Source organism: Nuphar pumila, chromosome 6 (genome assembly GCF_984573655.1).
Source record: "Nuphar pumila chromosome 6, dmNupPumi1.hap1.1, whole genome shotgun sequence".
Taxonomy (NCBI): Eukaryota; Viridiplantae; Streptophyta; class Magnoliopsida; order Nymphaeales; family Nymphaeaceae; genus Nuphar; species Nuphar pumila.
Window position 1 is genome coordinate 31,626,220 of NC_143254.1, and position 26,923 is coordinate 31,653,142.

Genomic DNA, 26,923 nt, shown 5'->3' on the forward strand with positions numbered 1-26,923 from the left:
GCCTCACTCAAAGAGGTATTTCATTTTCCGCCCGATCAGGATAAGGGTACAAACCTGAGCCTCCGTCGATGAGGTATTTCATTTTCCGCCCGATCAGGATAAGGGTACAAACCTGAGCCTCAATCAAAGAGGTATTTCATTTTCCACCCGATCAGGATAAGGGTACAAACCTGAGCCTCATTCAAAGAGGTATTTCATTTTTCCACCCGATCAGGATAAGGGTACAAACCTGAGCCTCATTCAAAGAGGTATTTCATTTTTCCGCCCGATCAGGATAAGGGTATAAACCTGAGCCTCCATCGAAGAGGTATTTCATTTTCCGCCCGATCAGGATAAGGGTACAAACCTGAGCCTCATTCAAAGAGGTATTTCATTTTTCACCCGATCAGGATAAGGGTACAAACCTGAGCCTCAATCAAAGAGGTATTTCATTTTCCACCCGATCAGGATAAGGGTACAAACCTGAGCCTCGATCAAAGAGGTATTCCATTTTCCGCCCGATCAGGCTAAGGGTACAAACCTGAGCCTCAATCAAAGAGGTATTTCATCTTCCGCCCGATCAGGTTAAGGGTACAAACCTGAGTCTCATTTCGATGAGATATTCCATTCCCCAATCAGGTCAAGGGTCAAAACCTGAGCTTCGTTCCATGCGAGGTATTTCTGTCCCATCAGGTTAAGGGTCAAACCTGAGCTTCGTTCCATGCGAGGTATTTCTGTCCCATCCAGGTTAAGGGCATAAACCTGAACTTCACTCTCATAGAGTGAATCTTTTCTCTCCATTCTTCACTTCATATCTACCATCTTCCTCGGGCTAATTTCTTCACACCCAGTCAGATCCTTCTAACTGGGGCATTATTTTTATGTATAGCCCAAATTTGGTGTGTTTTTCTTTGCCACTAAGCTCGGCCATGAGCCGGCTTAGTAGCAAAGAGGGGCATCTGTAAACACCCCAAATTTTCACTCACCTCCCCGACATTTCCATCAAGCATCAACATCCAGCCTCTGAAATCGCTGGAGGGCAAAATGGTCATTTTCTGAGCCGGACCTTGCAAAAGTCCAAATTTCATCTGCAACTCTCAAAATTTCTCTAATTTTAACTCAGATGTTCAAAATTTTACTCCTGACAGGAGACAGACATCTCCAAGTCTTGATTCAAGATTGCATTTCATAAGACATGACATCGCATATCATTGCATGAGCATTTCAAATCACTGCACTGCACATCATGTCATTTCGAGGTCCAGAAGTCTTGATTTCAAAATCTTCAATCCAGATTAGAATTTCAACTCTTTTCAAAATTGATTTCAAAACCCTGGGTCTTCAAAATTATCAAATTTTCCCATTTTACCCCCAGGACTCTGAATTTCAAAATATTTCCTCAGGAAAACCATCTGGATAGTTTTCAATATGGATTTGAGTCACTTCACCTCAGATTTTGCCCTTTTTGACAATTTCAAATATCTTTCTTTTACAAAATCGCCCTACAAGGGCCAACTCTTTCCAAAATTCCTGTTTTGCCCATCAGTCAAGATTTTATGAAAATTCCAAAAAGAAGTTGTGGTTTTATCCTTATTTCAATAAAGAAGCAATGTGGGACCCACACTGAGGTGGTGTCACACAAGCTCCCCTTTTGAAAATTTGAATTTTGAAAAACCCAAAAATATAGGAGCCTTGTCCCCTGGATTGGCGCCACTTGTCTTTTCTCTCTCCTCCCATTTCCATGCCAAGTGTCAGTGTGGGGCTACCTTAAGAAGCCGCCACATGTCATCCCATTTTATCTGCCATGTGTCACCCTATCCATCCTGCGCCATGTGTCATTTCAAAGACTACCAGGAGATGCCAAGTGTCATAGGTTGTCCTGTCTAGAAAAAGTGGAGTTTGTCTCCTCTGAGGTGGCGCCATCTAGAGTGTCTCCTGCAGGGGACACGTGTCAACCCCTCCTTCCTTCTAGAAAAGTAGCCTGACACATGTCTCTTCCTACTTTTCTCAGAAAAGTAGGAGACATGTGTCACTTCTGAATTCCTACAAAAAAGGTAGGCTTGTCTCCTCTGAGGTGGCGCCATCTGGAGTGTTTCCTGCAGAGGACACGTGTGAAGCCCTCATTTCCTCAGAAAAAGGCAAGTGCCATGTGTCATTTCCTGCTTTCTTCAGAAAAGCTAGAATTCAAATATTCAAAAACCCCCATAGGTGGCGAAAATCAAGAACTCCTACCTTTTTCATCCTGTCTGAGATGGCGCCACATGGCTTGGCCCTCCTTTTCTCCCCTCTGCCACGTGTCGTTCTCTGCTTCTTTCAGAAAAAGTAGAGGACACATGTCTTCTCCCTACCTCTTTCAGAAAAGTAGGAGACACATGTCATTCCTGGCTTTCTTCAGAAAAAGCAAACCATTTAAAATTCAAACAAGGCGTTAGGTGGCGAAAATCCGGAGCTCTGATTTTCCAAATGGCCTATGAGTGCGCCACATGTCCCTTCCCTCCTACTCATCCCTTCGCCACGTGTCATCTTCTGCTTCTCTCAGAAAAAGAAGGTGACACATGTCTCCTTCTCACTCCTTCAGAAAAAGTAGAGGACACATGTCCTCTCCCTATTTTTTTCAGAAAAGTAGGAGACACATGTCACTGCCCTCTTTTTCCTCCCTCTTGCCACATGGCATTGTAGGAGCCACCCTGAGGTGGCGCCACATGTCCATCCTCCATTCCTCCAGGGCCAACCTCCATTTGAATTTCAAACTTCCCCCTGAGGTGGCGCCATCTGAAGAACCTCCTCCAGCATGTTGACACTTGGAACCATCCTGGACTGCCACATGTCCAGATCTCCTTTCACCAGAAAAAGCAAAATTCAAATTCCTATGAGGTGGCGCCTTCTGAGCCCACTGCTCTGTCCTTCTGACACCTCAGAACACCTTTTGAGGTGGCACCATTCCAGGACTCCACTTGGCTCCATTTTCATTTTTTATTTTATTTTTAATAAAGGTAGCCCACCATGAGGTGGCGCCACCTGAGGACTCCCTACAAAAAGTGAATTTGAATTTCAAACTCCAAGAGAGCACCCTCTGAGGTGGCGCCATCTGGGAGCTTCCTGCAGAGAGAATCAAGCAAACTTTTGAAAAATTCCAAATTCCCCCTGCTGAGGTGTCTCACCCACAAAATTTCCATTTTTTATTTTTCTCAAAAAATCAAAATAGCCTGTTGAGGTGGCGCCACCTGAGGGCTCCCTGCAGAAGACAGAATTCGAATTTCAAACCCCCAGATGGCACCCCCTGAGATGGCGCCACATGGAGGGCTCAGATTGAACCTGTTTGAATTTCAAAAATTTTCAGAAAAATTATAAAAACAAGGGTTCACGCCCAGCCTAGAAGATCATTTTTTTTTTACTCTGGTGAACTTGGAAAATCTGACCTAGCCTTCCTAAAACCCGATTTCGAACCTTGGAAATCGTCCCCCCTTTGGCGCATTGAAGAAGGTGGAGTAAAGCTCGTGCTGTGGCTAATCCAATTCCAACAGAGCTCGATTTTGGTGGACCATCCGAAGCCCGGAGCGAAGGACGAAGGAAGCTCGTGGTAGCTGTCCCTTTCAAGAGCTCCTACGCTGCGTAACGAAACAAGGTGCACTTCCTCTTTTCCCATTGATTTGATTCTATAATTCGAATCGGGAGTCGTTTGAAGAAAGAGCTCATCCGAGTGATAGATTGAGCTATTCTCATAAAACGACATACATAAAAATGTTTCATTATGCTTCCTTGATGATTTTAACATGCATGTAGTTGGCTAGGTTTAATTTACATTTTATTTCATTCATTTAGCATATTTCATGAATTAATTAGGATTAATTTAGCCTTTATTTCAATTCTGCTTATTTTCAGTAGGTCTCTGTTTTTGTCAGTCAGTCCACACGTCATTTCATGCATTTATTTTTTATTAAAAATCCCAAAAAAATCACACAATGCGCCCCTAGGTGTCCCTGAAATTTTGCCAAAAATTCGGAGCCATTTGAATTTGTTTACTGCGGTAAACATCCAAAATGACAAGTCGGGTTTTGTAACCCGGGATGCGTTTTGAAAACCATTTGCCGACTTGTAAAATCGAGTTCTCCCTCCTGGGAGATCCGATTTTCGATCCGAAAAATGCCCTGAACTCGGGAGAATGTCTAGTTTTTAATATAATTTTTCCAGATTTTTCTGATTTTTTTTTATGTCTGACAAAAATCCGAGAGTTCGAGACACGTGTCAGAGCCTAATTTGGGCCTCTGAGATCTTGGATCGACTTAGGGCTATGGTTTCTCTTTGTGTGTTGCTCCAAATCCGAAACTGTAAAAAGTGAAAGTGATGTCCGAGATGTCCTCTGTTTGAATCTAAAAGCCTGTAATTTTTAGAACAGTGTTGACCCCTGCTTCGGATTTTTCTTGTCAGTCCCCTGTTTTGCTACATTTGTCTGTTCTGTTAGTTCAGGCAGAAATAGTTATATTTTTATCTGTGTTTACGTTGATCAAATGCCGAAGTTATAAACATGAAAGTTGTTCATGTTGGTGTCGTGCATAACTCTGATTAATGTAATAAATTTCCATGGCCTTTTTGTATTTCTTTAGCATTTTGTATCAGATTAGAGTGATTTTTACCTCTGTCAGAATTAAATCCCTGTTTCTGAACTCACCATGGCTCAAATCCCGAGACTATAAAAACCAAAAATGTTTCATTTTGGGTCTTTTAGCAGTCTGCAAAATATCAGAAGTTTTCATGGTGTAAATCTTGCATTATCATATTAGGCATTGCATTTGGTTCGGATCCATAGGCAAAATCCACCATTTTAGGATTTTCTTTAAATTTTAGCATTTAAATCATATCATTTCGTGAATTTTAGCATTCTAGGTTGTTTATCAGAGTGTTTAGATGCTTCATACCGAATTTGGTGCAATTTGGAATTCATTTGAGGTTCGGATTATCCATAATACCAAAACAGGGTCCCGCAGGACCCGGATCCAAGCGAAAAACAAGCGAAATTCGTTATTTTGGATAAATTGCAAAATATCAAATTCTGATTTTACAGTCTTAATGTATTTAGCAGCATTTAATCATGTCTCTTACTGCATTTCATCATCATTTGATTCAATTTGAATTTCAAAATATCGATTTTACTAAGTTTTCCTTCAAAAAACCCTGATTTTAAAAGCATAACTTTATAATTAGGGGTGTTTTGGTCATTTTGACCCCAATTCCGAATTTCAAATTGTTTTCTACTGAATTTCTTACATTTTCATCATTTCAAAATATCAAGGAAGCTTGAGAATAGGGTTTATATCCAATTAAATCCAATAATTTCATGATATTATTGGAAAATCTTGGAAAAACCCACATATTTGAGCTAACCTTACTCCAAGTTTGGCAGGGACATTCAAATGAAGGAGCTGAAGTCTGCAAATTTTCATTTATTTCATTTGATTAGTGATGTAATAATATAAATTTTGGAATAAGAGAGTTAATTTACTGCTTAGACTAGGATGCATGTCATATAGTTTGAATTTATGCAAATATCCTGCTTATGTGATTCATGCATCTTATTTCAAAAGCACTGTGGATGTTCACGAATGGCACGTGCACCAACTCTTAGGGAGTTGATGGACTCGGTGGGATCCATATTTACGGCCCTAGTCGGAATATGGACGAGACCCAGATCCATGATCTTTCTACTAGTCACATTGAGCCTACACTCTTAGGCTATCTTAAAATGCACATCATATTTCCAAAGTTTTCAAAATCATGTGCATCAAATCAACTAAATTCTGAACATATTCATGGCCACAGTCAGGATATGTGAAGGATTTATCTTGACTTAATGTACATTTTTCCAACAAATCCCTTAGAAAATCTTTTCAAAGTGCATTCATTCACTCATGACATTTACATCATGAAATCATTGATTTTCTCAAGATTTTCTCAAGAAAACTTCATTCTCAAGAAATCGATTTCTCAAGAAATTCTAAGGATTTTTCAAAAATCGGTTTTCCAAAGACAAGTTTTTTTCACAGTTTTCCCAGGAAAATGATATTTTCTTAAGATATTCAAAAGAGTTTTCCAATCTTTCTTCAAGATCCAAAATCGATTTCCAAATATTTCAAAAGGTAAAATTCCCAGGATTTCGATTCCCCAAGTTTTGAATTTCCTTCTCCAATGAGCTTTCCTATGAATTTCCATCATTTTCCTAAGAAAACTCTCAAAGTCCAAGTTTTCCTAAGAAGTGTTTCCCTTTTCAAAAAGGTTCATCTTTTCTCAAGAATCACTTCCATTTTCCCAAGATTTTCAACTATTTCTGATTTTTCCACATCTTTATAAGCTTTCTCATGTTTTCAAAAACCCCTTTTTTATCTGAGTTTCCTGAGAAATTGACCTTTTTCCTGAGAGATTCTTTCCAACTCCAAATGTTTTTCTAAGCATACATCATGTTTTCCAACTGGCATTTTCCAAAATCTCATAGCACATCCCTGAATTCTCTATGCATTTAGGATAGAACATAACTTTGATAATTTCGCTAAGTCAAGCACAATTTTGGTCCTTGGTTCGATTACCCCTGTTAAAGGTGGCAGGAACGGTCGAACCTCGTACCGACAGGTCGAGCCCCATCCCATGGATTTTCCCGCAATTTTCAAAAACGGAGGCGAGTATTTCAAAACAATTTCCAAAATCCGGTCAAAGTTTGAGGCGCGAAAGCATTTCTCTCTTTTTCTCTTCCGCAAGGAAGGGAAGGCGGGGGAAAAATTTCGCGACGATAACAGGTTTGGCGACCGAGATGGGACCTGTCCTTGTCTGACCTAAATTATGCTTGACTTAGTTCAATTATCAAAATTATGTTCACAAAATGTCAGCTCTTTTACTTTCAATGTCATGTGAGCCTAGGAGCCTAGATTCTGACCTAGCTGACATTGACTGCATATAGACTAGGCATGGTTTGGTAGGACCAGATTGAGGAGAAATTTTCATGCTCACGTAGACTTAGGTCTAAATACAACTCTCCTCAATTTAGGATCTGAATGCAAACAATGTATGCTTCTTCAAAGATTTTCAAAAAGTCTATCTCTCTCTAGGACTTAGAGCCCTCTATTTCTTGCATGTGATCATTTTTTCAAATCTCCATTACCTATCATTACCCGGTCTTCACGTTGCTGGGCTCTCTTCCAGAACCATAGTTCGGGACAGAGCCCCACAACTGGGCCAACTATTTGGGTTAACACCCCCCCTACCACGTACCGCGGGCCACAGTCCGAAGTATATCGGTAGGCGCTCAAGGATGTTGGAAAACCTTACCTTAGAACCGGAGTTGAAATTCTATGCCACGTACCTTGGATTTCGATTCGGGTATATCGGCATAACTGGATTGGACAAAGATGATCTGAACCTAGAGTTACGATTAAGGTCCTACAGCTGTTTTCAAATTGATGCATCTAGAGTCAGCCTTTTAGGGAGTGCTGAATGTGCATAAATGTTTGTGCAGGATGTGATTGTATGTATGATTTTCTCAATTCTTTATGTTTCTCAATGTTTTTCAACTCATTAGGTCTTTTTCCAAATATCCTTATTTTCCACAAGGTCTTTTTCTCAAACCCTGGATGATTTTCTCAAATATCCCATTTCTTTCAAAACTCCATTTGATTTTTCATTCTCTCGTTCTACTGGATCTCGGATTTCCAGCCTTATTCCAATCCTGCCTGCAAATTTTTGAAATTTCAAATTTTGCTTCAAAAACTTTTCCATATCTCCCAGTATATCTTCCAAATTTTATCCAATTTTTTGACATGTCTTTCCAATTCCATCATTTGTTTTTCCCTCAAGAGTGTTGGTTTCAAAATTTTTTTTTTCCATCATGCTAAACATCCCATGTGGTTCTACAGAGGGCATTGGCATAGTTGTGTGATCCTGACAAGATCAAAGACCGTGCGTGCTACTTCAGCACATTAGTTACAGACAGTGAGTGAGAAATGGATTCCATAAAGTCTGTCAAAGAGGGAGCTCAGACCATCAAGGGGGAGATTGATCCCGCCATATATCGGTTGTTCAAAAGAATGATGATTGAGATATTATCCGAGCAAGCTGCAGCCAATTTCGGAAAAGTTCCTGTTAAAGAAGGGGCATCGATCACCATCCCTATGAGCATCATTGGAGACCACAACAGGGCAACCAGTTCTAAACCCAGCAACAACAAAAACAGAGGTAGTCAAAGCAGCAAGTTAGAAGAGTCTAAAGATTTGAAAGGAAAGTATTCTAGAATCCAGAATAGACCTTTTCTATCCAGCCCACAGCAAAAGGAAAAAAATCAAGGAAAACCAAAGCGCGGAAACTGGAGCGGCGATTGAGATTTCACTCCTATAGACAAGCCACTCGACGAAGTCCTTGAATACATGTTGATTAAGGGATTAGTGAAGCTCCCAAAGGCCACAACTCCTCCCACCATCATGGGAAGGTTCAAGAATCAGTTTTGCAAGTTCCATCGGGCAGTAGGGCATGACACTGATCAATGTTTTGTCCTCAAAAATATTGTACAAGACTGTATTGAAAAGAACCTCTTTGTTGAATGCAGAGAAGAAGAACATCCAGTAGCCCTAACCAAGAAAGAAGTCAAAGAAGTCAGCATTCAACAGAAATCCAACAATCCGAAGAAGATAAAGCGTGATGGTTGGAGTTATGATCGCGAGTTTACTCCTTTAGGTGAGCCAATCGAAGAAATTCTTGGATATCTGCTCGCGAAGAATATGATCAAACTTCCAAGGATTGTGGATCCTCCCGTCACCATGGGGAAATGGAAAGATTGTTTCTGCGAGTTCCATCGGGCAATGGGGCACGATACTGAACGTTGCTTCGTTCTAAAAAATATTGTACAAGACTATATCGATAAAGAGCTTTTGGTGCCGGAAGAAAGGGAGGGACGAGTTGCAGTCCTGACCAAGCCTCTCCCAGATCACCCTGAAGAATGACAATGCCAATGCCAATGCCTTCTCATTTTGTCAGGACGATATAGTCCTAGTGGTTTTTCTTTTTCAAGTCGTCATCCTTTTTAAGGCATCAATAAAATCATCAACTTTTCTCATTTAATTATGACATTCTTCCTGTGGTTGTTCTGTTTTTGTTATTATCTCTCCCCCATTACACTGGGACATCCTTTTGAAAATTTGTTTTCAAGCATTCTATATGCAGGCAGGATAAACAAATTCCTCATTTCATGCACTTGTGCATTCATATGCATCAACTCATATTCATTTGCATTCAATTGCATTAATAACAATCTGGTCGGTATTGGGATTTCAACAAACAGTCCCATCACAATTCCTAATGATCCAAAGATCATCGCCAATACTGAACCAAAACCCAGCACTCGAACTGGTATTATTTCAAAATCCAGTATTCAAGCTGGTACATTTTCAACTTTTTGGAAAACCGAGTTCCGACTCGGGTTTTTATTCAAATCATTTTCCTTTGTTGATCCGGGTTCCGACTCGTGATCTCTCTACTTTACTCGAGCCTTGACTCGATTTCTTCATTTTCCTTTGTTGATCCGGGTTCCGACTCGTGATCTCTCTACTTTATTCGAGCCTTGACTCGAACTCTTCATTTTCCTTTGTTGATCCGGGTTCCGACTCGTGATCTCTCTACTTTATTCGAGCCTCGACTCGAACTCTTCATTTTCCTTTGTTGATCCGGGTTCCGACTCGTGATCTCTCTGCTTTATTCGAGCCTCGACTCGAACTCTTCATTTTCCTTTGTTGATCCGGGTTCCGACTCGTGATCTCTCTACTTTATTCGAGCCTTGACTCGAACTCTTCATTTTCCTTTGTTGATCCGGGTTCCGACTCGTGATCTCTCTACTTTATTCGAGCCTCGACTCGAACTCTTCATTTTCCTTTGTTGATCCGGGTTCCGACTCGTGATCTCTCTACTTTATTCGAGCCTCGACTCGAACTCTTCATTTTCCTTTGTTGATCCGGGTTCCGACTCGTGATCTCTCTACTTTATTCGAGCCTCGACTCGAACTCTTGATTTTCCTTTGTTGATCCGGGTTCCGACTCGTGATCTCTCTACTTTATTCGAGCCTCGACTCGAACTCTTCATTTTCCTTTGTTGATCCGGGTTCCGACTCGTGATCTCTCTACTTTATTCGAGCCTCGACTCGAACTCTTCATTTTCCTTTGTTGATCCGGGTTCCGACTCGTGATCTCTCTACTTTATTCGAGCCTCGACTCGAACTCTTCATGTTCCTTTGTTGATCCGGGTTCCGACTCGTGATCTCTCTGCTTTATTCGAGCCTCGACTCGAACTCTTCATTTTCCTTTGTTGATCCGGGTTCCGACTCGTGATCTCTCTACTTTATTCGAGCCTCGACTCGAACTCCTCATTTTCCTTTGTTGATCCGGGTTCCGACTCGTGCTCTCTCTACCTTATTCGAGCCTTGACTCGAACTCTCCATTTTCCTTTGTTGATCCGGGTTCCGACTCGTGATCTCTCTAACTTATTCGAGCCTTGACTCGAACTCTTCATTTTCATTTGTTGATCCGGGTTCCGACTCGAGATCTCTTTATTCATTCGAGCTCAGATGCGAGCTCTTCATTTTCTTTATTGATCTGGGTTCCGACTCAAGACCTCCCTATTCATTCGAGCTTTGATTCGAGCTCTTCATTTTCTTTGTTGATCCGGGTTCCGACTCGTGATCTCATTATCTTACTCGAGCCTTGACTCAAGCTCTTCGTTTTCTTTATTGATCCAAGTTCCGACTCGTGATCTCTTTATCTTCATTCGAGCTCATATTCGAGCTCTTCATTTTTCTCTGTTGATTCGGGTTCCGACTCGTGATCTCATTATCTTATTTGTGCTCTGATTCGAGCCTTCTATTTTCTTTTGTTGATCCGGGTTCCGACTCGTGATCTCAATATTTTATTCGAGCTCTGATTCGAACTCATCATTCTCCTTTATTGATCCAAGTCATTTCGATCATCAGGGTCTGTCAATTGCTCAAATTTGATATTTTGCCCTCCAAATTCTCAATTCAAATCTTTTGGATCAATCAATTCCCAATTTTGACCCCAGGGTCACCCAATTTTCAATTCTCAATTTCAATTACTAATTTCCAATTTCGACCTTCGGGTCACTCAATTCTCAAATTTCGACCTTCGGGTCATCCAATCTCCAATTTCGACCTTCGGGTCACTCAATTTCCAATTTTTGACCTTTTGGTCAATCAATTTCCAATTTTTCGACCTTCGGGTCAATCAATTCTCAATTCCGACCTTCAGGTCACACAATTTCGACCTTCGGTCAACCAATTCTCCATTTCGACCTTTTTTGGTCAAATCAATTCTCAATTTCGACCGTCAGGTCATCCAATTTCGACCTTCGGGTCATTCAATTTTCAACAACCAATTTTCCAATTTCCAATTTCGACCTTCGGGTCAATCAATCTCAATATCCAATTTCAATCATTTTCTCTTGCGAGAGACCCTTTTTAGGGAGAGTTCGAGGGAGCTCGTTCTTTTCGCATGCTATCCAATCCGTTCACTTAGCCCCTTTCTAGGGAGAGTTTGAAGGGACTCGCGTCTTTGTGAACCGTTTGCAAAACAATTTCCAATTTCACACAAGAGACCCTTTTAAAGGGAGAGGCTTGACGGAGACTCGCTTTTCTTGTGACCCCCCAATTTCATACTAGGCCATTTTCGTCATGAAAGACCCTCTTTGCAGGGAGAGTGTGATGGACTCATTTCTTTCATGACCCAATTTTCAGACCTCAATATTATCGGCCCCCTTTCCATAAGAGAAGCCTAATATTAGGGAGCTTTGACGAAAGCTCAATTTCTCTTCGAAAGTTCGTTTTGCAAACACCTCCTCTTTAGGGAAGAGAGGAGTATTTCCCATTTCCCATTCAGGTAAGGGCTAAGCCTGAGTCTCTCTTTTTGGGGAAAAAGAGAGGAGAATTTTCGTCACGGATGCGTTGAGCCGGATTTCAAATACTCACTTTCACCAAGGATTTCAAGAAAATTTTGTCAATTTGTCAATCAAATTATTTGTTGATTTCAGAATCTTTATTGCACAAATCTTTATCTCAATCTACCTTCAGCATTACTTCTAAAAAAAAGTGAAGCTTTTGCGAAAAGGGATTCAAACTTCAAATTCTTTCTATTGGCCAACCAAAAGGAGGAAGGATAAATCCTCAATGTGGCCAGAAAAGAAGATTCAATGTTAGTGAAAAGCCATGGATGATTGATATTGATCACAGTCAATGACACATCTTTAAAGATTATTCTTGTAAAGACGAGGCAGTGGAAATATCCTGACCGCTAGAAAAAGCGAGAATTCATCCAAGCCCTGTCTCCTCAGAATAACCTAAGCTGCAATTAAATATCCGCAAAAGGGATCTCTCACCTGTCGTCAAGATGAAGGCGAATTAGGCGAGTAGACCCCCGGGGCCAAAGAAGATTCGAAACATCTCCAAGATGACGGAGTTTGTGACGGATCCTTCCAGGGAAGGTCCAAAGCACTGTCAAGATGAAGGCAGATGCGATGAACCTCTCGACAATCCCTAAAAGATATTTAATTTCAGCTATCAGCCAAAGATCTCCAAACCCATCGTCCAAGAAGGATCGAAACATCTCCAAGTTGAAGGAGTTTGTGACGTACCCTTCCCAAAAGAGAGAAAGAGAAGAAAAAGAAAGAGAGAAAAGGTCAGAACATCTCCAAAATGAAGGAGAGTGTAGCAAAAACCCAGAGAGCCAAAAGAGTGCAGAAAGATTATCAAGAGAGAAGCTCTCAGGATATCAAGCTGCCAGATTTATCAAGAATCCTCTTTAATCTTGTGAAATTCTATTATCAATACTCTTTCATCAATTGCTTTCATAATATCAAATTCTCTTTCTTGTTCATATCAAGGAAATTGATAACTTCCTTGAAGAAGGTCAATTGCGAGCAATTTGGGTTTCAAATCTCGATTCTACGAAGTGAACCCTGTTTGGAGGTAATGCTTTGGGTAGAAAAGAAAGAATATCTTTGCAACAATGTGCAACATTTTCAAATATTTTGAATCAACAGCAAAATTCTCAATATTTTGACAATATTTTCTAGCTATCCTGACGTGAAGTGAGAGCTTGATATCCGTCTTCGATGCATCCTGACACCAATTTTAAATCCCTCCTAAGGACTTGATTCCTTCCCTTCTTTGAGAGCATGAACTCTCAAATTTGCACACTTCCCTGTGTCCCCACTGTCCCACCATAGACAGTCCCATTTCGGTTCGAGGTCGAACCACCAATCATTTCCCGCAAAAGGCAATTTCAAAAGCTGATTTTAGTCTCAGCAATGAGACGCCCAAAACCAATCCCTTTTCAAGCTTTAGGGACTCCATTTTCCTTCCTTTTGCAAAAACCCTATTGGATTTATTGTGCAAAATCCAAAGGTTCCATCATGGTCTCTTCCTTCGAGGATTCCATTTCATTTTCCGCCCGATCAGGATAAGGGTACAAACCTGAGCCTCCATCCAAAGAGGTATTTCATTTTCCGCCCGATCAGGATAAGGGCACAAACCTGAGCCTCACTCAAAGAGGTATTTCATTTTCCGCCCGATCAGGATAAGGGTACAAACCTGAGCCTCCGTCGATGAGGTATTTCATTTTCCGCCCGATCAGGATAAGGGTACAAACCTGAGCCTCAATCAAAGAGGTATTTCATTTTCCACCCGATCAGGATAAGGGTACAAACCTGAGCCTCATTCAAAGAGGTATTTCATTTTTCCACCCGATCAGGATAAGGGTACAAACCTGAGCCTCATTCAAAGAGGTATTTCATTTTTCCGCCCGATCAGGATAAGGGTATAAACCTGAGCCTCCATCGAAGAGGTATTTCATTTTCCGCCCGATCAGGATAAGGGTACAAACCTGAGCCTCATTCAAAGAGGTATTTCATTTTTCACCCGATCAGGATAAGGGTACAAACCTGAGCCTCAATCAAAGAGGTATTTCATTTTCCACCCGATCAGGATAAGGGTACAAACCTGAGCCTCGATCAAAGAGGTATTCCATTTTCCGCCCGATCAGGCTAAGGGTACAAACCTGAGCCTCAATCAAAGAGGTATTTCATCTTCCGCCCGATCAGGTTAAGGGTACAAACCTGAGTCTCATTTCGATGAGATATTCCATTCCCCAATCAGGTCAAGGGTCAAAACCTGAGCTTCGTTCCATGCGAGGTATTTCTGTCCCATCAGGTTAAGGGTCAAACCTGAGCTTCGTTCCATGCGAGGTATTTCTGTCCCATCCAGGTTAAGGGCATAAACCTGAACTTCACTCTCATAGAGTGAATCTTTTCTCTCCATTCTTCACTTCATATCTACCATCTTCCTCGGGCTAATTTCTTCACACCCAGTCAGATCCTTCTAACTGGGGCATTATTTTTATGTATAGCCCAAATTTGGTGTGTTTTTCTTTGCCACTAAGCTCGGCCATGAGCCGGCTTAGTAGCAAAGAGGGGCATCTGTAAACACCCCAAATTTTCACTCACCTCCCCGACATTTCCATCAAGCATCAACATCCAGCCTCTGAAATCGCTGGAGGGCAAAATGGTCATTTTCTGAGCCGGACCTTGCAAAAGTCCAAATTTCATCTGCAACTCTCAAAATTTCTCTAATTTTAACTCAGATGTTCAAAATTTTACTCCTGACAGGAGACAGACATCTCCAAGTCTTGATTCAAGATTGCATTTCATAAGACATGACATCGCATATCATTGCATGAGCATTTCAAATCACTGCACTGCACATCATGTCATTTCGAGGTCCAGAAGTCTTGATTTCAAAATCTTCAATCCAGATTAGAATTTCAACTCTTTTCAAAATTGATTTCAAAACCCTGGGTCTTCAAAATTATCAAATTTTCCCATTTTACCCCCAGGACTCTGAATTTCAAAATATTTCCTCAGGAAAACCATCTGGATAGTTTTCAATATGGATTTGAGTCACTTCACCTCAGATTTTGCCCTTTTTGACAATTTCAAATATCTTTCTTTTACAAAATCGCCCTACAAGGGCCAACTCTTTCCAAAATTCCTGTTTTGCCCATCAGTCAAGATTTTATGAAAATTCCAAAAAGAAGTTGTGGTTTTATCCTTATTTCAATAAAGAAGCAATGTGGGACCCACACTGAGGTGGTGTCACACAAGCTCCCCTTTTGAAAATTTGAATTTTGAAAAACCCAAAAATATAGGAGCCTTGTCCCCTGGATTGGCGCCACTTGTCTTTTCTCTCTCCTCCCATTTCCATGCCAAGTGTCAGTGTGGGGCTACCTTAAGAAGCCGCCACATGTCATCCCATTTTATCTGCCATGTGTCACCCTATCCATCCTGCGCCATGTGTCATTTCAAAGACTACTAGGAGATGCCAAGTGTCATAGGTTGTCCTGTCTAGAAAAAGTGGAGTTTGTCTCCTCTGAGGTGGCGCCATCTAGAGTGTCTCCTGCAGGGGACACGTGTCAACCCCTCCTTCCTTCTAGAAAAGTAGCCTGACACATGTCTCTTCCTACTTTTCTCAGAAAAGTAGGAGACATGTGTCACTTCTGAATTCCTACAAAAAAGGTAGGCTTGTCTCCTCTGAGGTGGCGCCATCTGGAGTGTTTCCTGCAGAGGACACGTGTGAAGCCCTCATTTCCTCAGAAAAAGGCAAGTGCCATGTGTCATTTCCTGCTTTCTTCAGAAAAGCTAGAATTCAAATATTCAAAAACCCCCATAGGTGGCGAAAATCAAGAACTCCTACCTTTTTCATCCTGTCTGAGATGGCGCCACATGGCTTGGCCCTCCTTTTCTCCCCTCTGCCACGTGTCGTTCTCTGCTTCTTTCAGAAAAAGTAGAGGACACATGTCTTCTCCCTACCTCTTTCAGAAAAGTAGGAGACACATGTCATTCCTGGCTTTCTTCAGAAAAAGCAAACCATTTAAAATTCAAACAAGGCGTTAGGTGGCGAAAATCCGGAGCTCTGATTTTCCAAATGGCCTATGAGTGCGCCACATGTCCCTTCCCTCCTACTCATCCCTTCGCCACGTGTCATCTTCTGCTTCTCTCAGAAAAAGAAGGTGACACATGTCTCCTTCTCACTCCTTCAGAAAAAGTAGAGGACACATGTCCTCTCCCTATTTTTTTCAGAAAAGTAGGAGACACATGTCACTGCCCTCTTTTTCCTCCCTCTTGCCACATGGCATTGTAGGAGCCACCCTGAGGTGGCGCCACATGTCCATCCTCCATTCCTCCAGGGCCAACCTCCATTTGAATTTCAAACTTCCCCCTGAGGTGGCGCCATCTGAAGAACCTCCTCCAGCATGTTGACACTTGGAACCATCCTGGACTGCCACATGTCCAGATCTCCTTTCACCAGAAAAAGCAAAATTCAAATTCCTATGAGGTGGCGCCTTCTGAGCCCACTGCTCTGTCCTTCTGACACCTCAGAACACCTTTTGAGGTGGCACCATTCCAGGACTCCACTTGGCTCCATTTTCATTTTTTATTTTATTTTTAATAAAGGTAGCCCACCATGAGGTGGCGCCACCTGAGGACTCCCTACAAAAAGTGAATTTGAATTTCAAACTCCAAGAGAGCACCCTCTGAGGTGGCGCCATCTGGGAGCTTCCTGCAGAGAGAATCAAGCAAACTTTTGAAAAATTCCAAATTCCCCCTGCTGAGGTGTCTCACCCACAAAATTTCCATTTTTTATTTTTCTCAAAAAATCAAAATAGCCTGTTGAGGTGGCGCCACCTGAGGGCTCCCTGCAGAAGACAGAATTCGAATTTCAAACCCCCAGATGGCACCCCCTGAGATGGCGCCACATGGAGGGCTCAGATTGAACCTGTTTGAATTTCAAAAATTTTCAGAAAAATTATAAAAACAAGGGTTCACGCCCAGCCTAGAAGATCATTTTTTTTTTACTCTGGTGAACTTGGAAAATCTGACCTAGCCTTCCTAAAACCCGATTTCGAACCTTGGAAATCGTCCCCCCTTTGGCGCATTGAAGAAGGTGGAGTAAAGCTCGTGCTGTGGCTAATCCAATTCCAACAGAGCTCGATTTTGGTGGACCATCCGAAGCCCGGAGCGAAGGACGAAGGAAGCTCGTGGTAGCTGTCCCTTTCAAGAGCTCCTACGCTGCGTAACGAAACAAGGTGCACTTCCTCTTTTCCCATTGATTTGATTCTATAATTCGAATCGGGAGTCGTTTGAAGAAAGAGCTCATCCGAGTGATAGATTGAGCTATTCTCATAAAACGACATACATAAAAATGTTTCATTATGCTTCCTTGATGATTTTAACATGCATGTAGTTGGCTAGGTTTAATTTACATTTTATTTCATTCATTTAGCATATTTCATGAATTAATTAGGATTAATTTAGCCTTTATTTCAATTCTGCTTATTTTCAGTAGGTCTCTGTTTTTGTCAGTCAGTCCACACGTCATTTCATGCATTTATTTTTTATTAAAAATCCCAAAAAAATCACACAATGCGCCCCTAGGTGTCCCTGAAATTTTGCCAAAAATTCGGAGCCATTTGAATTTGTTTACTGCGGTAAACATCCAAAATGACAAGTCGGGTTTTGTAACCCGGGATGCGTTTTGAAAACCATTTGCCGACTTGTAAAATCGAGTTCTCCCTCTTGGGAGATCCGATTTTCGATCCGAAAAATGCCCTGAACTCGGGAGAATGTCTAGTTTTTAATATAATTTTTCCAGATTTTTCTGATTTTTTTTTATGTCTGACAAAAATCCGAGAGTTCGAGACACGTGTCAGAGCCTAATTTGGGCCTCTGAGATCTTGGATCGACTTAGGGCTATGGTTTCTCTTTGTGTGTTGCTCCAAATCCGAAACTGTAAAAAGTGAAAGTGATGTCCGAGATGTCCTCTGTTTGAATCTAAAAGCCTGTAATTTTTAGAACAGTGTTGACCCCTGCTTCGGATTTTTCTTGTCAGTCCTCTGTTTTGCTACATTTGTCTGTTCTGTTAGTTCAGGCAGAAATAGTTATATTTTTATCTGTGTTTACGTTGATCAAATGCCGAAGTTATAAACATGAAAGTTGTTCATGTTGGTGTCGTGCATAACTCTGATTAATGTAATAAATTTCCATGGCCTTTTTGTATTTCTTTAGCATTTTGTATCAGATTAGAGTGATTTTTACCTCTGTCAGAATTAAATCCCTGTTTCTGAACTCACCATGGCTCAAATCCCGAGACTATAAAAACCAAAAATGTTTCATTTTAGGGTCTTTTAGCAGTCTGCAAAATATCAGAAGTTTTCATGGTGTAAATCTTGCATTATCATATTAGGCATTGCATTTGGTTCGGATCCATAGGCAAAATCCACCATTTTAGGATTTTCTTTAAATTTTAGCATTTAAATCATATCATTTCGTGAATTTTAGCATTCTAGGTTGTTTATCAGAGTGTTTAGATGCTTCATACCGAATTTGGTGCAATTTGGAATTCATTTGAGGTTCGGATTATCCATAATACCAAAACAGGGTCCCGCAGGACCCGGATCCAAGCGAAAAACAAGCGAAATTCGTTATTTTGGATAAATTGCAAAATATCAAATTCTGATTTTACAGTCTTAATGTATTTAGCAGCATTTAATCATGTCTCTTACTGCATTTCATCATCATTTGATTCAATTTGAATTTCAAAATATCGATTTTACTAAGTTTTCCTTCAAAAAACCCTGATTTTAAAAGCATAACTTTATAATTAGGGGTATTTTGGTCATTTTGACCCCAATTCCGAATTTCAAATTGTTTTCTACTGAATTTCTTACATTTTCATCATTTCAAAATATCAAGGAAGCTTGAGAATAGGGTTTATATCCAATTAAATCCAATAATTTCATGATATTATTGGAAAATCTTGGAAAAACCCACATATTTGAGCTAACCTTACTCCAAGTTTGGCAGGGACATTCAAATGAAGGAGCTGAAGTCTGCAAATTTTCATTTATTTCATTTGATTAGTGATGTAATAATATAAATTTTGGAATAAGAGAGTTAATTTCCTGCTTAGACTAGGATGCATGTCATATAGTTTGAATTTATGCAAATATCCTGCTTATGTGATTCATGCATCTTATTTCAAAAGCACTGTGGATGTTCACGAATGGCACGTGCACCAACTCTTAGGGAGTTGATGGACTCGGTGGGATCCATATTTACGGCCCTAGTCGGAATATGGACGAGACCCAGATCCATGATCTTTCTACTAGTCACATTGAGCCTACACTCTTAGGCTATCTTAAAATGCACATCATATTTCCAAAGTTTTCAAAATCATGTGCATCAAATCAACTAAATTCTGAACATATTCATGGCCACAGTCAGGATATGTGAAGGATTTATCTTGACTTAATGTACATTTTTCCAACAAATCCCTTAGAAAATCTTTTCAAAGTGCATTCATTCACTCATGACATTTACATCATGAAATCATTGATTTTCTCAAGATTTTCTCAAGAAAACTTCATTCTCAAGAAATCGATTTCTCAAGAAATTCTAAGGATTTTTCAAAAATCGGTTTTCCAAAGACAAGTTTTTTTCACAGTTTTCCCAGGAAAATGATATTTTCTTAAGATATTCAAAAGAGTTTTCCAATCTTTCTTCAAGATCCAAAATCGATTTCCAAATATTTCAAAAGGTAAAATTCCCAGGATTTCGATTCCCCAAGTTTTGAATTTCCTTCTCCAATGAGCTTTCCTATGAATTTCCATCATTTTCCTAAGAAAACTCTCAAAGTCCAAGTTTTCCTAAGAAGTGTTTCCCTTTTCAAAAAGGTTCATCTTTTCTCAAGAATCACTTCCATTTTCCCAAGATTTTCAACTATTTCTGATTTTTCCACATCTTTATAAGCTTTCTCATGTTTTCAAAAACCCCTTTTTTATCTGAGTTTCCTGAGAAATTGACCTTTTTCCTGAGAGATTCTTTCCAACTCCAAATGTTTTTCTAAGCATACATCATGTTTTCCAACTGGCATTTTCCAAAATCTCATAGCACATCCCTGAATTCTCTATGCATTTAGGATAGAACATAACTTTGATAATTTCGCTAAGTCAAGCACAATTTTGGTCCTTGGTTCGATTACCCCTGTTAAAGGTGGCAGGAACGGTCGAACCTCGTACCGACAGGTCGAGCCCCATCCCATGGATTTTCCCGCAATTTTCAAAAACGGAGGCGAGTATTTCAAAACAATTTCCAAAATCCGGTCAAAGTTTGAGGCGCGAAAGCATTTCTCTCTTTTTCTCTTCCGCAAGGAAGGGAAGGCGGGGGAAAAATTTCGCGACGATAACATTATCCCACTTGAATAAAATCTACTCTTCACTTTCCCATTTGTAATCTCTCTTTTGGGTATTTTGTGTGTGAACCTTAGTGGTTCTTAAGTGTTTGCTTTGTGTGTGAACCTTCATGGTTCTTGAGAGAGTTTATTCGTGAAGAAACATTTGAAGTTTGTTTGATGATTCCATTTTCTTACATCGCTTTCCTCCACTGAAGCTGAGTATCGTGCCATGGCAACGGCCACATCGGAGTTAGTGTGGTTGCGGCAACTATTAAAGGACCTGAGACTTCACATTACTAAACCTTACAGAGTATGTTGTGACAATAAGAGTGCAGTCTACATTGCAAGCAATCATACATTCCATGAGAGGACAAAACATATTGAAATTGACTGCCACTGTGTTCGGGAAGAATTTTTAAAGAAGACCATCACATTTCCCTATGTTCCCTCAGAGTACCAACTAGCGAACTTCTTCACTAAAGCGCTTCCATCACCTCGATTTCTTTTCCTACTTGCCAAACTCTCGGTTGTTCCACCATGAGTTTGAGGGGGGGTGTTAATATATATATATATATATATATATATATATATATATATATATATATATATATATATATATATATATAAACCGAAATACTCATAATACCCATTAGGGGTATTTCGGTCTTTTCATTAATAGGCGTCAGCCCGTTAGGGGCTGATATTGTTTTTTTTGTCGTTTTCCTTTTGTACCTTTTTGTTTGTTTTTTTTTTTACTTTTTCAGATTGATTGGGACAGCTCCATTTGACTGTTGGAGCTGCCCCAACGGTCTGCCCCCTTTGGCCCCTCATTGTATTATAAATAGTTTCATTGGGCCTTGTATTTCATTATCTCTTTAGAGAGTGTATCTATGCGATATCAAATTTGTTAGACCCTTTGTGTGGGTGGTTTGATGATTCAATCAAGTATTCAACTTGATTGAAAGTGTGTTCTTGCGTGTGTATTGGATTCAATCCATTTCATTACATTGTTCAACTCCTGCACATGCACGTGAACCAGATCACGCAGACGTAGTTGAGTACGCACATCATGAGCGTGATTGACGCTGGTCAATTTTCGGCCTACAGATTTTTTCCAGCTGTGTTAGCTAATTAGATGTATTTTAATTTTTTTAGTTAGTTAGTTTAGATCAAATGTTTTTTTTTTATTGCTTTATGTCATCAGTTAGTTAGATTGATTTAACGTCTTTTGTAGCTAGTTTGTTAAGTTGATATTTTACAGTTAGTTAGTTTAGATTGTTTTAATTTCTTTTATAGTTAGTTACTTAGATTCTTTTGGTTTGTTACGTAGTTACTTAGATATTTTAATAATTGTTATAGTTAAAATTGATTTTTGTTTATTCTTTATAACTACAACAAACAACAACAACAACAACTACGCCTTCATCCCAAAACAATTGGGGTCGGCGATATGAACCAACAAAGAAAATCATTCTGGGTCTTCCACATGAATCCTTCTCCATTCATTTCTATCCAATGCCATGTCCTCGGTGAGGTTCAAAGCATTCATATCCGTTTCTGCGTTTTCTTTATTCTTTATAACTAACCTTCATTATTTTAGAAATCGTGTTTCTGCGTTTTCTTTTGTTTTTGTGTTTGCTTCTTGTGTTTTGCAAGTGAACCTCCGTGTGCGAAGAGATTGATCTTGCGAGCGTTGTGCCCGTGCGAAGAGAAAGGAAGCTAGACCGCAAAGGGATAGAGCCCTGCAGATTTTTGCTTTTTCTTTATTTTATTTTTTAGGGTCGTAAGCCATTTGATTTAAGTTGGGTTGTAATAATTTTTATTTTCGGCTTGAGCCCTCTGTAATAGGGTAGAATGTTTGATTTGTTTATTTTCTCAAGGCAATAAAGCTTGTCTTTGTGTGGGGTACAAAAGCTTTTAAACATGTTCCCTGTGTTCGACCTGGACTTCGCCGCTCAAAATTTTAAGATTTGGTGCAAGGTTTGCATAAATGATTTTTATTGAAAAATACATTTTAAAATAGTTTCACGAAAAGTTGCACCATGCCAAAATTTCATAACTCAAAAGATCGCATTTTTACATAAAAAAATCATGATCCAAAGCTTGATCCTTAGCAAACAAACCATGCTAAACACATCTCTGTGGTTAGATTGAGTAGAAACAACTTGCACCTATGATTTCTAGTTCATTAGTAGCAAATATTTTCCCATATATATATATATATATATATATATATATATATATATATATATATATATATATATATATATATATATATATATATAGGGGAAGTGTTTGGTACCCTCATGGGTAAGAAACTCCTTAGCATGGTCAAAATAGTAAGAATCAACTCTTCGATTGTATTTTTTTTGTAAAAATATGATTTTATGAGGGTTGAAAATTTGGTACAATGTAGGCCATTGATTTTTCAATCCTTGCAAAATCTTACATAAACACTGCAGTAACATGATCCAAGCACCGAACCGATCTCTACTAATTCAAACATATAGATCACATTTGGAGGGTCAAATGTGCAAAAAACATTAAAAATTAAAAATATTACAAATTTTTTAATACGAGGCTTGCAAACATTAGCCCTATATATATGTATATATAGGGTAACATTTGGTAATGGTGACATGAGGTACAAACCCCTCTTTTTACATTTTTTTGGTTGTTCTCCATGAAACCAACCTTACAGATGTGACTTACATGATTTTCTTAGTGGGAATCGGTTTTGAATTTCCTGATTACGACATACAAGCATGTTTTTATAAGGGTTAAAAAATCAACGGCCTACAGTGTGTGATACTTTCTCAGGTCATAAAATCATGTTTTTTCATCAAAAAAATATGATTCAAATGCCAGTTAAGAACATGCTGAACACGTCTATGAGGTCCGATTGGATCAAAACAACCAGTGCTTATGACTTCAAGAGGCAATATGATGTCATCGTACCATTACCAAATGTTTCCCCTACACGCATACATTCATACTTACATATGTATATAGGTTTGCTAACTTTAAACTAGTTATTATCAATGTTAACCACATTTAACTAATTGAAATGATCAAAACACTATTAAAAACAATGGTAAGAAAGTTACTTTCACTTTTTTAAATTCAAATTATAAGTACACCGTTACTTTTTAAAAAATAACCTCTTGTTTTCCTTTAATACAAAAGTTCACTCTACACTTAAAAGCAACTTTTATTTTCAAAATGCTATTGCGTTTAAGGGTGTTTTGATCATTTGTATCAGTTGAATGCTTCTAAAGTAAGTAGTTTAAGGTATGGTAAAATATGGCTTGCAAGCAATGTGTATATTTTTGTTTACCTCTTTTGCGATTTTATTTGTATAGTGGAACTAATTAAAATCCTCATGTTGGTTTGATTGGTTGAGTTTTTTTCATCTTTGCTTGATTCTTTTTGTTTTTATGTGTTTGTTTGGCAAATTGTTGTTGTAGGTATGGTGTCACTCCATTCACCCCAATGAAGGGAATTTTTATCCAAGGTCCTGTTTTCATCAGTTTTTACTTGGCAGTAAGATTCACAATTTCCTGTTTAGTGATTTTTTTTTTCCAGAAAATATTACATGCTTAATATGTGTTTGTGTGTGTGTGTGCGCATGCGTGTGTGTTGTAGGCATGTCCTAGGTGCTTATAGTGCAAGATGGTGAACATCTGAAAGCTCTAAATTCATAAAAATACTTGGCCAGCTCTCTGAAGATTTTGAGAAATTTATCTTACTTGTGTGGGTTAAAATGAAATTTATTCTTGGAACTTGCACTATTATGCTGTTTTTAGATCTCCAATATGGTTGAGAAAGTCCCATCTTTCAAAGGAGGAGGTGCATTCTGGTTTGTCGATCTAACAACTCCTGACCCCTACTACATCTTCCCAGTTATCACAGCATTGGCTTTCTTGGCAACTGTTGAGGTATGCAGCTTTTCTATTCATGAACATGTTTTCGTTTCTACTAACTTAGGTTTAAAGGTTTCAACACACAAAAGATGGTTGTTTGATTTTGGTTCTCCTTGGTGTTTGTATTTTGTAGAGCTGTAGTTTCAAAGTTTTTTTCAATTGGGAATTCTTTTGAAGGGTATTGTAGAATGTTAAAGTTTGAATTAGACAAATAATAGTTTGGTGCTGTTTGTATATGCCATAAGAACTCAAATAACATATGTGAGTTCCATGCATCATTATCAGGTAAAATCAGACACCATAGATGTGATAATCATGGTGATTTAATCTAGAGTGATTTTGGATCAAGTTATTATAAAAGTCTATATTGGTGTATGTATAGAAAACCTGTTCCAGCATCAAAATTTGTTTAACCTAAAACATGTACTTCTGTCCATATTGGTGTTCAGAAAACCTGTGATTATCACATCATGAAATTCTTATTGTGAAAGTTATCTTTGATCCTTTTTCTCTTCATGTTGCTTCCAAAATGCGGATCTCGTCCCGTTTGGTTATATAATAAGCTGAGGCAGTGATGGGGCCATCATTAAGCCTCATGATAGTCAAATACTAGAACAATATTATAGGTAGTACGCACTTAGCAGCTTCCGAATGTGTACATGTAGGAGTTCATTGGTATTGGTTTAGAACTTTAGATATCCCGCAACAAGGCAAATATCAGAGCATGTACATTTCATGATACATAAAGAAATACTATTTTATTGTCATAGAGAATTCACAACACACTCTTTTTTCTTCAATGGATGAATGCACCTCTTCTGTTAATTTAGCGTCCTTGTGTATTTTGTTAACTTGCATAGAAAACTGATTCAATATTTTCTTGGGATTGAACAAGAGTAGTTAATCCCAGAAACAAAACATGTGTCATCTATAATTTTTTTCAAATTAAGATAGGAGAACGACCAGGATTTGGTCTGATTTGTTAATTCAATATCTTTGCTAGCCAAAAGCATGTTATCAAGATACAGCAGGTGATGCAAAGTGTACAGTATTTTCCAATTTACAAGATTTCTATTTTCAGCCTGTTATTTGCTTTTCCTAGGAAGAGTGTGAGCAGTGCTGTATAATTTAAGCATCATTTTAGCTGCAGAAGCTAAAATGGCGTCGTATCATATAGCATTGGACATAGTAGATCATTTAAAGCTTCTTATTAGCCTAGTAAAGCTTATTCTGATAACTGATCTCCTTAATAATTTAGTTGAACTTGCAAGAGGGCATGGAAGGCAATCCTGCAGCTGGCACCATGAAAAATTTTTCCAGGATCCTTGCAGTTGCTACTGTACCATTTACCATGAACTTCCCAAAGGTAATGTTGTTAGATACAGGCGTGTTCATTTACTCAGTTAATGATGTGTTGTGTGGCCAAGGATTAAAAAATTATGCCATGCTGAGATGGACACTGCTTGTTTCTTGAGACTTTGGTAATTCACATGTCAATCCAGTTAGTCCTCTGAATAATTCTTTGTAATTTACACTTTTGCACATTTATTCTCTTTATTATTTTTCTGAGCAATGAATATTCCTGGAGAACTTATGCTTTTTTTTGTAATCAACTTATGAAACCTTTCTCTATTTTATTACTTTGAACTTGTTGAACATTTCACATGATGACTAGATTAAGGAATTTTTGTAACTGAATTCTAATTATACTCTTAGAAGTTTAGGTGTCCCCATGTAGTTTTGCTACACATAAAATTAGTAATTAATCTTAATGTATGCAGCTCATTTGCATCATTGTTTTCATGTCAGATGTTGCAACACCTAGATATGAGCTTATATCTGGGACTTGTTCATCTGTCTTAGTTTAAAAATGATTTTGGAAGGTAGTTTTAAAAATGATTTTGGAAGGCCATCCAGCCATTACAAAGTTATCATTTTATTCTTTATGTAAAATCATGGCTAATTTTATACATGGCACTGTCCAACAATAAGTGAGATGAGTGCAAATAAACAAAACATAAAACTTCAGGTCGAGCTGATCAACATTTTATGCAACAGTCAAATTGTTTTAGTCTTCAAAGGGTCTTTTAACCGAGAGGAATATGATCTGTTGAAGTTTAATTCTTTGGTTTAATGCACATAAATGAAGTCAATCAGATGCACTAAATTAAATAACTTGCATTTGTAGGCAAAATTGGGCGGAGGTGTGGGCATCAAAAGACTGGAGAATTAATAAAACATTCACGGACAAATTAGCTTGGAAAATTTCGACATTTGAATCTCCAAGAACCAATCACATACATACTAAATATCTTGCCAGAAAAAGCATATGAGATTTTGATTAATTTGAAGGAGAATCTTGGGCTTGAGCATGATATGGGGATGAAAATCAATTGCTTATATGGTCTCTTGGAATATAGGAATAGAATGATGGCTAGTTTTGAACAAACCTGTGGACTGGGTCGCCAATAATCAATAGTTTTATTTTTTAGTGACAGCCCTCCCATGACCATTTTTCATATAATGTGGCTGATGGTGTTGTTGCTGCTAATTACTCACCATCTATGTTTATTTGAAGTTTCTGGAATTCCATAACAAATAGGTGGACCAGATAATTTGGCAGTCCAGACTCTATATACAAATCTAACAAGAAAAATGATATGGGAAGCTACAAAGAAGTAATACAAGGAAGGCCGACACA

At 38.9% G+C, this 26,923-nt stretch overlaps 1 protein-coding gene across 1 annotated transcript in view; it reads left to right on the forward strand.

The window, feature by feature from the left end:
• The window catches only part of LOC149834556 (mitochondrial inner membrane protein OXA1-like), an 80,285-nt gene that overhangs the window by 47,614 nt on the left and 5,748 nt on the right, over positions 1–26,923 (forward strand). Inside the window, exons 5-7 of the mRNA XM_090011480.1 lie at positions 23,767–23,842; positions 24,106–24,237; positions 25,481–25,588. Coding sequence (XP_089867606.1) covers positions 23,767–23,842; positions 24,106–24,237; positions 25,481–25,588 — 316 coding nt within the window. The remainder of the gene's footprint in view (positions 1–23,766; positions 23,843–24,105; positions 24,238–25,480; positions 25,589–26,923) is intronic.